We start from the raw sequence: 14,665 nt of genomic DNA on the forward strand, positions 1-14,665 counted from the left end.
ATACATTCAAATAATATTGGTTATTATAATATGTTTTCCATAATAAAGGACAAAAAGGCATCTTACCTCGTCCGCCTTTCAGCCCTCTGTGATGTTGCTCCGTTTTAAGTCACATCGCGATGTCACTTCATCTGAAGGGGATTCTAGCCCTAACCCTCGGCCCTAACCCTTGGTCCAAAGAGAAATGAGATAACCCTTCCTCCTCACGTGAACGCGCATTAGCAAGGGGAAGGGCTAAGGGCCAGGGAGAAGGGGGGAATTGGGAAAGGGCCTAACAGTGGGATTTCTCTCATGGGGCCGTCAGGCCCCAATGTGTCACATGGTTTTTTGGGGACCTCTTATCGGCCCTTTAAGCCCCGATAATTGAGTTTGATAAAGGGCCGTTGCCACGGGGTTACTTTGGCACACATCTTCATCTTCTGAGACGCTCGGTTCTACATGACAGGTCACAGGAATGTATGTTCCTTGGCTTCCTCCCCAGAATCGGCATCACTCACATGCACGTTAGTCAGCAGATAGATGCCTGTCTCTCTCTCTCTCTCTCTCTCTGTGTGTGTGTATGTTTCTCCCTGGCAATGGCCATAGAGACCGTATATACCAGATGGTACCTCTTGAGTCGTTTTTGGAGAGCTAACCATTTCTGTCACCAACTGTCCGCTTGTCGCCGTGCCGTGTCTGTAATATGTGCATGTTTCTGATGAAGGAGTCGTATCGTCAAGTGATGAAGATGAGGCCGAAGGACCTGTGGAAGAGACTGATGGTGAAGTTCAGAGGAGAAGAGGGGCTCGACTACGGTGGAGTGGCCAGGTAAGAAATCCATAAGACACTCACTGTTATGTGAATGTTAGATCACGGTCTGCCCCCTTGTGGCAGACTGCACAGCCTGCTGAATGTGCGTTTTAAGAAAATACTTTTTTTTGCCAAAGTCCCTTCGTACATTTGCAAGGTTTTCAATGCAGTGGACATATAATTGATGTCTGATTTATCTTTTCTCAACATATACTGTGTGTTCTCTAACCCCTGTCGGCGTCTATGCAGGGAGTGGTTGTATCTTCTGTCCCACGAGATGCTAAACCCATACTACGGCCTGTTCCAGTACTCCCGTGATGACATCTATACCCTGCAGATAAACCCAGACTCTGCCGTCAATCCGGTGAGTCTGAGACACAACTGACAGACTGACTGACTGACCACAACACAGAAGACCCGCTCTCTGGACAGACAGACAGACAGACAGCAAGCATGCACCCAAGAAATTGGGTTGGTTCATCGGCTGTTATCTTCTACAGCTTTGCCCCTCCCTGGTTGTTTGGCCTGGAGTCGCCCCCCCCCCCCCCCCCCCCCGTTCTAAACCACCATTCTCATGCCCGACAAGCGGAATAAATGGATTTAATTGTTCTCATGATAGATTATTCACTGACTTTTTATCCTTTAGGATTTCTCAATCGGTCAAAAGACAAATGGTTGAGATTCGGATGTCCTCCACTTGCGTAGTAAGCGGAGACTTGAGACAGACAGACGGACAGATATTGTAACGATCTAGCAGAGGGCCAAATGTCAGCTCGACCCACTCAAAAGTCTTGAGCAATTCAATTACATGGAAATGCAGGAATGCACGAGTTCCCTAAAGGATGGAATTGTTTTCAGATGTAATGCGTTTAAAAAAGAAAAGAAAAAGAACACATGCAGCCGCGTTCTTCCAGGAACTAAGACAATGTTGTTGTGGTCTCTCTGGTAGGAACACTTGTCCTACTTCCACTTTGTGGGCCGTATCATGGGCATGGCGGTGTTCCACGGACACTACATTGATGGAGGCTTCACCCTGCCCTTCTACAAGCAGCTGCTGGGCAAGCCCATCACCCTGGACGACATGGAGTCTGTGGACCCAGACCTGCACAACAGCCTTGTCTGGATACTGTACGTATAGCAAGTGGAGCAGATTGCCCAAATTGCTGGAAATAGCTGAAATTGTATTTGTATCTAGTGTAAGTGTAACTCATGGGAATACAGTCAGCTAAGTATACAGCCCATGGAAATACAGTCAATTAAGTATAGGGTTTAAGTGGTTAAATGTTTCCTGGGAAATAAACAAGAAAGGGGAAGATGTATCAATGTGGATGACAAACCCATTTTTATGTCTTCTGTGGAATTGAATTGAGCACTTTTATTTATTTGGGTAAACTCTACATGCCAATAGGGACTGCTGTAGGGTGGTTGTTTAATAACAGCGGTCTTTCTAGCTCTTTAGTAAACATAAAATACATTTCCAGGTCAGGATACCATTTGTATCCAATCAGGAGAGTGAACTCCACTAATGTACCAGTTTCAATTTATAGTGTTCCAGTTCCAATTTTGTCTGTTTATTTCTTTGTTTGTCACATCACTTCTAATGCTTATCCTTTCAAATTCTCTCTCCTGATTGGATAAATAGGATTGGATTGGATAAAGAGTTGGAGAGTTAAGTTAGAATAAATATTTTAGCTACCCTCCAAGGGAAACTGTTACAATCATACATGTTTTTTGAACAACCTCTCTAGATTATATGAGAGAATGACAGTGCCATCTAGATTCAAGATTGCTTTATTTGTCATTCTTTCCAACTGCAGCAGCAGAAAAAAACAAAATTACGTTTCTCCTAGTTAAAAGACAGCACAGGCTCATACAATAATAAATATCAAGTGCAAGACAATACTCTGAATATAAATAAGTCCTAAAAAACTACAGGAATCCATAAAAAAGATAAATAGGTACAATCTAAAGACTTTACCTACTGTAGGTCTTTACAGCAAACATTATAATAAGATACATTATCAACATTTTATTTTTATGCTTACCGGTATTTAAGCATTACCGTCCAAAAGTTTCACCATATATTGGTCTTATCCTTTACAAAGAAATGAATCATTAAAGCTGCACTCTGTAATGTTCATGTCCTACCATGAGCTCGGGTGCACCGCACAAATGCTGAAAGTTTTACCACTGAGCCATTAGCTCCCAAACACTGGGTCCCATTTTGGGGTTGCGGACAAATTTTTTGGGTCCCTTATTTTTGGTTTCCTACATTTTATTTTCTATTTATTATTATTTCAAAACATTTTCCAAAAACAGCAAGATTTTCATGGAATTAAAAATTATTTTTGATGAGAAATTCCATAAATTAGAAAACAAAAGTTTAAGAAGTAGTGAAACCCACGTTGGGAGATTGTAGATCTCCCAACTGTAGATCTGTAGATTTTTTGGGTCTTTTCTTGAGCTAAAAAGTTAGGGGAACCACTGCATGTCTGCTTTCTCCGGTGAGAAAACACTTGTCAGTAGTGGTCCTATCAAACCACAACAAATTTCTGAATGGAAGAGTAGGGAGACCAAATACAGCCACCGCAGTTGTGTTAGTAATATTGTATTAATATATATTATATAGAGAGTATGCACATGCATAAAGTGAGTGGAAAAGTGAGTTTAACGTCGTTTAATGCAATCCGATTTCTGTTTGGATGTATGGGCTGTCAAGGCCAGAAAGGCGTTTCTTGCTACTCAGCAGGCGTTCCCGCGTAACTTCCGGGTATGATGATGATGTCACACATATACCCACTATAGTCTATACTAGTATACCATACAGATGGTCAAGTGGCTTTAACTACATGATGACAGCTGACAGCCAGAGTCCTGCAGTTATGTGTGTCCTCCTTCCATGTGCGTCGCAGGGACAACGACATCACGGGCGTGCTGGACCACACCTTCTGCGTGGAGCACAACGCGTACGGCGAGATCATCCAGCACGAGCTCAAGCCCAACGGCAAGAGCATCCAGGTCACCCAGGACACCAAGAAGGAGTATGTGCGGCTCTACGTCAACTGGCGCTTCCTGCGCGGCATCGAGGCCCAGTTCCTGGCCTTGCAGAAGGGCTTCAACGAGGTCATCCCCCAGCACCTCCTCAAGGCTTTTGATGAGAAGGAGCTCGAGGTAATATTCCACACCAGCATATACCTACCATGACTTTATGCAATATGTGATGATGTCCTTAACCCATTTTGGGCAGGAACCCCTTTTGGTGTTAGTATTATGTTATGCTTTAGCTATTGAAAAATAGCAGATCTACGAGCTTGCTGCTATTTTTGGAAAATCGAAGAACGACTGACATAGAAACATATCTTTTTCAGAAAACTGTCAGAATGTAGAAGACATTTTTAGAATCTGATCTCAGGTCAGAATGGGTTAAACTTTGCCTATAATCACATGCCCAAAATAGGGATGCCAATGCTGCCCAAATGTCACACGTTGCATTTCAAATAGCTACACTTTTAGAGTGTGGCGGGGTTGAGGCCATGTGATGCATGTCCTGAACTGTATTCCATGGGCAACATGGCACACTTGTCTAATTTGGATGTCTGAATACATTTGGAATTGGCATGTTTTGAAATGCTTCCCTCTTCTCTCCTCGCAGCTGATCGTGTGCGGGCTGGGTAAAATAGACATCCACGACTGGAAGTCCAACACGCGGCTGAAGCACTGCACCTCCGACAGCAACATCGTCAAGTGGTTCTGGCAGGCTGTGGAGTCGTATGACGAGGAGCGCCGAGCCCGCCTCCTGCAGTTTGTTACCGGCTCGTCCAGGGTCCCTCTTCAAGGCTTCAAGGCACTGCAAGGTACAGTGTGAGTCAGGGCCCTGCTTCAAGGCACTGCAAGGTACAGTGTGAGTCAGGGCCCCCTTCAAGGCACTGCAAGGTACAGTGTGAGTCAGGGCTCCGCTTCAAGGCACTGCAAGGTACAGTGTGAGTCAGGGCTCCGCTTCAAGGCACTGCAAGGTACAGTGTGAGTCAGGGCTCCGCTTCAAGGCACTGCAAGGTACAGTGTGAGTCAGGGCCCTGCTTCAAGGCACTGCAAGGTACAGTGTGAGTCAGGGCCCCCTTCAAGGCACTGCAAGGTACGGTGTGAGTCAGGGCCCTGCTTCAAGGCACTGCAAGGTACGGTGTGAGTCAGGGTCCCCCTTCAAGGCTTCAAGGCACTGCAAGGTACAGTGTGAGTCAGGGCCCTGCTTCAAGGCACTGCAAGGTACGGTGTGAGTCAGGGCCCTGCTTCAAGGCACTGCAAGGTACGGTGTGAGTCAGGGTCCCCCTTCAAGGCTTCAAGGCACTGCAAGGTACAGTGTGAGTCAGGGCCCTGTTTCAAGGCTTCAAGGCACTGCAAGGTACAGTGTGAGTCAGGTTAATGCCCTACTGCAAGGTAGAGTGTGATTCACACACAGGCCTGGAAGGCCCAACTGTCCATCATCTGAGAGGTTAAGGCAGTGATCCCCTCAAGGACCTCTGGTGGTCCCCATGTACACTTATTTTATGAATGGTATAAATGGTACATTCATATATCGATCGCCTTAACATTAACATCTCAATATATCTGTATTCCAGTGGAAACACAGCTTATGACAGATAAAGACAAATATTGCGGTGCATTAAATGAGCTATACCTATCCTATAAAGAGCTGTCTGGCCACTATACTACTGTGGGAGGTACCTCACTTTTTCCATTTCCCATATTGATTTCTCCCTCTCCTGAAAGCAGTTCTCTCCCCTATTCAGTAGCTCTGCTCTGCTGACACAACGGGGGAGCGGGTGGGTGGGGCTGCTTGTTCTATTCAATCAGATATCTTCACAAGATTCTGTGCTCCTCTTTGTGCATTTAGTGTCACTGTGTTTTTCTGGCCTGGGCTGAACCCTGAGTCAGAGCAGAGTCCAGCGGTTCAGTGGGTCCATCCTGGCAGCCACCACAGCCCAGATAGACAGAGAGGAGAGAGAGATGCAGAGCTCCTTGTGATCCACTTCTGTTCCTGTGTTAGACAGTCAGGCAGCCCAGCCACCATCTAGCAGCCGTAGGATCAACACCTGGGACCACACATATAAATGTTGCTTAGAGACTCAACTTTACAAGCTTTGCACATTTCATATTGTTTTTGGCACAATATGAAATGTGTCCTGGTTGCAGTCAATGTTACGCACAGGGAATCAAAGAACTCCCAGTCATTTAGCTTTGGCGGTGAATCAATATTTGTATTGGATATGACCAGAGTGGCAGGGGCGTGCATGCATGCTTTAGCACCCCCTAGTGGCCCTCTCTGGACCAACATGCCCTTTTGTCAAGTCCATTATTTGTGTATAGTATGTGGCCCATGGTTACATCGATCAATTCTGGATTAAAAGCTTATATTTATAAATTTATCATGATGTTGTATGTGTGTGTGACTGTCCACACACCCACACGGGAGGCATATTAGTGCCCCTCCCTCCGCCTCCGTTCACTCACTCTCACTCGACGTGAACGTGTGTACACTCCGCACAGATGAAGTTGAAAGGGCAGAATTTCGCAGAAAGGGCTTCTGACTTCTTACATTCTCATGAATGACGGACCCAGTCCAAAAAGAAATTGGACGGTCGTAACCACAAGCAGCCAGCCATCTTAACCCAATTTGGGCGGGAACCCCTTTTGGTGTTTTAAACATTATGTTGTAATTTAGCTATTGAAAAATAGCAGATCTACAAGCTCATAGCGCGCCACCAAGTGGCTTGCTACGAGCTTGTAGGTCTGCTATTTTTGAAAAATCGGGAAAATATTTATTTCAGAAAACTGGAAGATTTAGAAGTTTTTTTTTTTTTTTTGAGGTCAGGCCTAAATGTGTTAAGCCTTATATACTTTTATGTAAGACAAATTGCAAAAATAGCTAATGTTCAAACTTGTAAGTGTGTAGTTTTCCAAATTCTATTTTTTTTTTCTCCAAAACATAATTAATTAATTATCTTACCATTCTCTGTGGAAATGGTATGTCTCTTGGTGTCTCTTCCTAAACTCATTCCCGATACTATTACTATTGTCTTGTTAACTGTGGTTGAAAAGAAGTACTAAACCACTAGCACACCTGAGCCATTCATATGCTGAAAAGCTCATTTATATGTTAATATGCAGTATATGCCACTCCCCTCATATGAGACGTTGAGGATTAACTTTCAAACCACCAAGCCTGAGGGTGATTGGCTGGCAGATGGTGTGGTCTGTCTGTATTTAACGGTCACAGTGACCGTTAAAGACAGACAGACAGACGGACAGATGTTTGTTTAATAGATTTATTTGTTGAGCGTTGTGTTGCGAAGATATTGAAATTAGTCTGATTTAATTGTATTACTATTTTTTTTATTACTTATTGACATAAAAGAAAAACACATGTTTATCGGAGAACCGTCAAGGATATAAAGTTGTGAGATTTATTTCCATTGTGGTCCTTGGTCTGTATTTGTTGTTACATTACAACAAATACAGGCAGTACAACAATAAATAAAAATGCTACACTTTACAGCATAAATAAAAATGATCTAATTATAAATATAAGTAATATTCTGCAAGATTTTCTAAAAGCCATGCTTTGACCTTTTTCTTAAAATGGAGATGGCTGCTGATGCTTTTAATCGTCGAGGGTAGCTAGTCCCAGTTTACTGCTCCTCCACATGTGAATGAGCGTTTTCCCATTTGGGTGGTGAATGTATTCATGGACAGGGTCTGCAAAGCTGGCTCTGGGTTAGGTTGGAATGAACATGGCTACACTTCGTGAAAAGATTGCAACGGTACACAGGAGCGCTGTTGTACCAAGTTCATCTGTAGTGACCTGACCTGGCTAGTGGCTGCCAGAGGGGAGCCAACCCAACTGCTGCAAATGCTGTTTTCCAACATCACAGATAGCCCTGACCAGCCTATTTTGAGAAACCTGCAACTTCTCTTTATGGCTTTAGGCCACTGTACCATGAGCTAATCGCCTAATTGAAACTAGAAAAAGTGCCCTTCTGGGCACAGGTCTCCACCAGGAGGATAGGAGTGTGTGTGATGTTTGGCAAAATGTTTAGGAGTAATATGGTTTGTTTTGTGTGACACGACTTGGCCTGTCGCACCACCATGAGGCTGATTTGAAAACTGTGGCATTTCTTCCTCAGCCTAGTGGGGATATGCATGCACAGTTTCACCGCAATCGGACGCTGTGTTGAGGAGTTGTGGCGATTTGTACAAAACGGGACACATTTGCACACATTTCTGTCTCACATCAAAGTCCAAAAAGCTGCTGTTGAATGGACGGTGGGTACACTGTCGTTTCTGGTCGAAAGTTGTAGGGAGGCGTTAAATATATTTCAGCATTAAACTGAAGGCTAAAGAACCATTAAACCCCAATTCTCACACTGTTCTCAAATAGAAATAGTCACTGTCTTACATGTACTTCACAAAGTGGTGCACAAAGACAATGTCTGAGTAATTTACATCATGCATAGATGTTGAACAACACCCCGACTTTCACACTCTTTAAGTTTCACTTTGACTTTGCTAAGCCAATCACAGGTTAGCTGTGAATACACTTTTGAGGAGACAGGCATTTACATACAGTCAAACCTAGTTTTGGTGGCCTCAGGACTTCTTGAGGCACCTTAAAAAAAACAGAACTGACTCCAAAAACTGAACATTTAACTAAAACCCTTTTTCATAATTTGGTTCATGTAATTGCAGTTCCTTTCTATTTTTGCTGTACACAATTCTGCAATTCTAGAAACTTAATCTTCAACAATGGCAGTTTGGGTCCCTTCCCATTCCCATAAAGTTGCATGTACACTACTGTGCATAAACAGTATCTACTTAATAACTGAGTTTACAGTTTCTCACTGTTTGTTTGTTTTATTTTTACTTGACCTATTTTTTCTATTTTCTAGAGCTCTTCAGACAAATCATTCCAAGCATGTTCAGTCTTAGCTACAACAGAACATTTATTCCAGTTTAATTTAACCCATTTAGGCCGGAAACCCTTTTGGTGGCATTATGTTATGCTTTAGCTATTGAAAAATAGCAGATCTACAAGGTCATAGAGCTTGTAGGTCTGCTATTTTTGAAAAATCGAATATTCAATGCATTTATCATTATAAATACTATGTATGTCTATAATATTTTATGCACACAGGGCTTAATAAGTTGAGACACCAGACCGATTCTGTCACTCAATGTGATTCACACTCCCCCAAACCTATGGGGAATTATAGTATACATCAAATAAATAATTTTTTGAATAAAATAATTGTATACATTTTAAAACAATCAAACAAAATAATAATAATTAAGAAGAAATAGTGAAAATAGCTGTTCTACGTTGTGCGCTTGTAGATCCGCTATTTTCCCTAGTTTGGGTTCCGGACAAACGTCTAATCTCTTTTGGGTCTCGACCCGAACATTTGGGAACCACTGCCCTAGAAGCGCCTCTGGTCCCACATTTTGTGCACCACAGGCTTTAGTGTAACTTTAGATTTTTCTTACAGGTGCTGCTGGGCCGCGGCTTTTCACCATCCACCAGATTGATGCCAGCTCCAACAATCTGCCCAAAGCCCACACCTGGTGAGTCCACAATAGAATACTTTCCTATGCTGCCCATGGGATGCAACATATCTTAGAGATGGGAAAGAGTCGGTTGGGAACCTAGACATAGTATTTATATCACACTTTTAGGATTCAATCCATTAAAAAAACGTATTCATGTCATCAACTGCCATTAAACTTTATGTTGGACAGAACAGGCCGTTTCTGTTTATGAATGTGGTTTGTGTATCCTTAAACATTTATGAATGATATTTTAATGTTCTGAATATTAGCTGTTCATCACATGAGGTTCTGCTATAAAATCCTGGAATCTAAGGTCTCTTCTGCCTGTGTCTTCATCTAGTTTCAACCGGATCGACATTCCTCCCTACGAGCTCTATGACAAATTATACGACAAGCTGCTCACTGCCATCGAGGAGACCTGTGGCTTCGCTGTAGAGTGACACACAGATGCACTGCAGACGGGAGGACCGGCAAGCACCAGGAACCAACGCAGTTTGACCGTGATTGGACCCCTCCACAAATCAGTCCAATTCAACAGGTGGTCATCCATGGTCACCTGACCCAAGGACTCCCATACTCACCAGGGACATGTGGCAAGGACTGGTGGGGGAGGCGGGTGTGGACAGAAAAAGACCACAACATGTGGCAAGACTCTCCTCGAGTTTCTCTACACCCACCTCTACTTTTTTATGATTATAATTATAATTATTAAAAACAGACCTTTACAGCTGCTAATAACTCAGACTATTTACTAACTTGTGGAACCTGCAAAAAGTGCTGACTCTTCCCTTTCTTTTGTAAGTTCATTTTTTTAGCATCTAAAATGAATAGACAGTATTCCATGTAGCAATGCATCATCTTACCATGTGTTACGTGTCAGTCCACTCAGAACCCATGTTAACAAGACTGGTTTGGCAGAGTACAGGGTTATTGCTGGTAATACAACCACCCAAATACACCATTTAATAGCATAATGGATGCACAGAGTCTCAGCAGGGGAGTTTGGTGTGACCTGTGAAGGCTTCCCAGGGCCTCCATGTGGGGGTTTCAGTTAGCACAGAGGCTGGACAGCGGAGACGGCATCCCAGAATGAAAAGACAACTGACTAGAGGCTGTATCCAGAAGTAGATCAAATGTGACCCAATGTTTACAACCCTCTCCAAAGACAGCAGCAGGGATCTACACATGACAACCAGCGCTGCATTCCCAGTCAAAACCTATTGCCTACGTCTAACATCTAGGTTTTGTCTGAAAAAAAAAGAAAGAACGAGAAAAAGAAGAAATGAATGAGTAGCTTGAAATGTGTTATTTTTATATAATGGGAAAATGAAAAAGAAACACTAAAATTATATATAATATATATATATAATTTATTGCTGTTATATTCCAGAAACCCTTTGACATTATTCCATTAAAAAAATCTTTTAAATATTAAATGTTACTGTTTAAATTATAGAAGACAATTTGTGAAAGAATTAAGCTTGAATGAAGTTCACTTCGATTGCTGTGGTTGAAATCTTTAGCCTCTCTCCTACCTATGTGGAGTGGTATGTCTTAAGGGCAGGTCAAACACACGTTTGACCTGCACCTCTGAGTGCCATAATAGTTTTGAATCAATGAATATTTGAAAACATTAAGCTGACCCTTTAAATGTTAGTGATATCCTCCAACAATTTACATGGTCTGTTGAAAAATCTGTGAAAATCCAGATTTCTCTGTTTTTGTAGTTCTGTACTTGGGGTTACATTATTTCCACTAGCTCAACACAACATTATTTCTACGTGATCTGTTCAATATCCAGGAATACGAAAAGATAACCCATAGTGACATTTTGTATGTGTTGTCTGTCAGCAAAAACAACCTCTACTACCTTGGTCATAGCGATGTGGTGCTAAGTAACATACATGTTTGTTTTATTGGCAAACTTACTCTTGCAGCTTAATGCTAGACTGCGAAATACACTACTTGCCCCCAAAAACTGTTAGTGGCCACAAATCAATACATGCAGACCTCTAGCTAGCCACATTCTCAGGAGATGTCACATTAAGTTGTAATATTTTTTCAGGAACAGGCAAAACACAAATTCTAACCCCACCTGCATTGATTGAGTGGCCTACAGATTATGTTAATGGTGTTGTGATTATAACACTGTTGATTTCCACATGGGCTTTTGATAAAACATGTAGTGAATGAGATTAACTTTGATTTTTTTACCCAGCTCAGCAGTCGTACCAGTAATGTTTTAATTTCAAGAACATGGATTTTCTATGATTTGACACAAAAACTCTTGAATGTTTTCTAAATGATGCTGCCTGTCTAGCAATCTCTATATGACCATGGACTGTTCTGACGGTTTGCATACACTACACAAATGAGTAGCTCATTTTGTTATTTTTAATGTAGATAAGTGTATGCAAAGTGAGAAGTGTCCTCAGATGGTGCTTTGTACAGTAATAAGATATTGTTCATTGAAAGTGTAATTTATCTTTAACTTAAGTAGAAAAAGGTTTTCTTAAAATAAAAAAAGAATTGCACACATACAGAACCAGGTTGCCACGTGTACTTGGTGACGACCTCTATGGCAGGTAGGTAATATGGACTGATCAATTTTATAAGTAGACATTCAGTTACTCTCAAGTCCTGTGCACCAATAGAACTCAAGTGTTTGTTTCCTACACTACATCTCTCAGTATCGCTCCACAGCTGCCTCTTCCTGAACAACTGAACTTTTTTATTAACAAGTCAACATTAAGATGCAGCTCTTGGTTTCCCCCCCCCCCCTCTTTTTTAGCATGTTCCACTAGCAGGACTATATCTCTAATAGCTGACTGATGCAATTTGATGTATGTTAACACTATCATTTTTGTAAGAGTATTTTATTTTTGTGTGTAATTAGTTCTAATTAAACTTGCCTTTGTCTAATGATGTAAGGCACCTTGTACAGAGATGTAATGTATTTTTTTTGAGTGGTGCAACCACAAGGAACAGCAATGTCCCGTGTTAACCTATGTGACTATGAGTACCAGTAGGGGGAAAAGTGGCGCTGTTGTGTCAGAAACAGAGAGAGAGAGAGATAGTAGTGCTAATTACAGAGAGAGAGAGAAGCAGGGGGAGAGGGGAGTTACACCACTCAGTTCACACAGGTGTGATTTTGTATTATATAGTTGATCTCTCTGAATGAGAGCCAAACAGTTGTAAAATCCCAAATAAATATCAGGTGTGACCACCCTTTGCCTTTTAAAACAGACCCAATTATCCTACAGTATGTACACTACATATAGTTTTTAAGCAGGTACGTTGTTCTTAATTAACATATTGGAGAATGTGCCACTTTTGTGGATTTAGGCAAGTCTGATGGTCTCAAATTGGATGTAGCTCTCATGCTTCTCTCTACGTGTAATATCAGACTGACTTAATCATGTTGAGATCAGGGCAGTCTGTAGTTTTGCAGAACATAATTCAGACTGGCTGTTTGGGTCATTGTCAACCTTCAGAATTAATTTTGAGCCGATCAGATGACTCCCTGATGATAAGTTGGATAAGAATATACCTGTACTTTTATGGAACTCATCACTGCCTTGTACAACTCGCTCAATTGGCTGCATCTTAAATCGAGAAGGAAATAACATTGGTTTCACTTCATTTTTAAATGCATTTATTTTAGTTGCCCTTCTTATTTGAAACAGTATTTGGTTCCATGATTCCATCTACTTCATCATATCAACTTAGACACCTGTAATATATTTACTTTTGTTGTCCCACAAATCTTTAAAGGTGTTGGACGTCATTCTGCTACAAAGTTCAATGTGATTGTTATGATCTTCCTCTATATCTTAGATCCATTCCTTCTATCGTACGCCACTAAATTCTGACCAAATCTACAAAACATTTCTATCCTGATGGGATTGACCCCATCCTCAGTACATGAAGGGCTATATCGTGCACCACCCCTTAGCCCTAAACTTATTTGTCATTTTTTACTATTTTGAAAAACCCTTTAAAGTAGTTCAAATGGCCGATCTACAAGCTCACAACGTGTCGATGTAGATCGGCTAGTTGAACTATTTTTAAATGTTTTTCAAGATGGTAAAACAAGCAAAAACGTTTAGGGATAAGGGGCAGGGGTGCAATATAGGGCCTGAAGTGTCACTGAACTATTTGATGAGTACAAAAATGATGTCAATAATATGCTAGGCATTCACAGTTCCCGACCTAATTTAACACATTTTGGACAAACAACAAGGGAATATCATTGGAAGGAATTGTGGGATCTGTGCCTTGTCTATACATATCTATTCTCAGAAAGAAGTGTAAAATTCAGCACTGCAATTAATTAATTTCCATCTCAGATTACAGTAGGTCTAGCCATAGGACACTAGGGTCAAGAATTTAAATGTGTGATCTGACCGTGGGACATTTGCATGACAGAGTGTACATGTGTGAGCTAAATAATGGTCCAGTGGCCCCCCTACCCTTTGGGAGACCCACTCACGCTGTATTAACATAGAAGTTTGTGCCACTAAGTATTCACCAGATGCAGATGGGGGGGTAGGGCTTTATGGTGTTTATGGGGCAGCCAGGGAGGTTAGTAGTAGGCCTACAAATAGAATATAGACTTATAACGTCTATAGGCCACGTCACGTGTCACAATTTAAATACTGAGTCTCTCCAAACCTGATAATTATGAAAATTGAGGTTATTTTTTAAAATTAGCCTACAGTTGTCAGGTCTTAGCCTTAGAGTGGTCGTAGCACGGTCATGTAAGATCAATATGCATGATGACCCCTGGAAATGGAGTATAAGTAAATATTGCTAGTTTTGAAGGTTCTGGAAACCTAAAAAGACTGATGTTATGCCCCCTTTTTAATTTTCTATTTGACCATATAGGACCACAATGGAAATAAATAATAATAATTTTGGTCCCCATTCCTTGGGGTGTTTTTGTCACTGTATGTTTGCACAAACATGAAACTTGTCCTCTGCATTTGATATACCCATAGGAGCAGTGAGCCTTTTTGTTATCCTTTCAACTCCAATGACTGACTGTACTGCTGTTTACATTTCTGTCTAATAAAGTATTCAATCAATACAAAAAGCCGCTTAGCCTGTGTAAGTCTAGTAGTGACTGTAGTGTTATCTGATGTTGTTTCACTTAGATATCTCTGTGACTGTTTTTCAAAATTAGGAACGTGTTGTAAAATAATGTATTTTAGACCTGTAAACTTAAGGTGCGAAATAAATCTTAAATTAAAGTATAAACTTTGCATCGCCCCTGCTC

At 41.5% G+C, this 14,665-nt stretch overlaps 1 protein-coding gene across 1 annotated transcript in view; it reads left to right on the plus strand.

The window, feature by feature from the left end:
* The window catches only part of LOC310869865 (E3 ubiquitin-protein ligase SMURF2), a 62,388-nt gene extending 50,060 nt beyond the window's left edge, over positions 1-12,328 (plus strand). Inside the window, exons 13-19 of the mRNA XM_083780827.1 lie at positions 704-807; positions 1,039-1,153; positions 1,739-1,917; positions 3,702-3,960; positions 4,442-4,643; positions 9,327-9,402; positions 9,728-12,328. Coding sequence (XP_083636953.1) covers positions 704-807; positions 1,039-1,153; positions 1,739-1,917; positions 3,702-3,960; positions 4,442-4,643; positions 9,327-9,402; positions 9,728-9,827 — 1,035 coding nt within the window. The 3' untranslated portion in view covers positions 9,828-12,328. The remainder of the gene's footprint in view (positions 1-703; positions 808-1,038; positions 1,154-1,738; positions 1,918-3,701; positions 3,961-4,441; positions 4,644-9,326; positions 9,403-9,727) is intronic.
* Positions 12,329-14,665: the final 2,337 nt, after the last annotated feature.

This window comes from Protomyctophum parallelum, assembly GCF_964188405.1.
Source record: "Protomyctophum parallelum genome assembly, chromosome: 13".
In the NCBI taxonomy this organism is placed as follows: domain Eukaryota; kingdom Metazoa; phylum Chordata; class Actinopteri; order Myctophiformes; family Myctophidae; genus Protomyctophum; species Protomyctophum parallelum.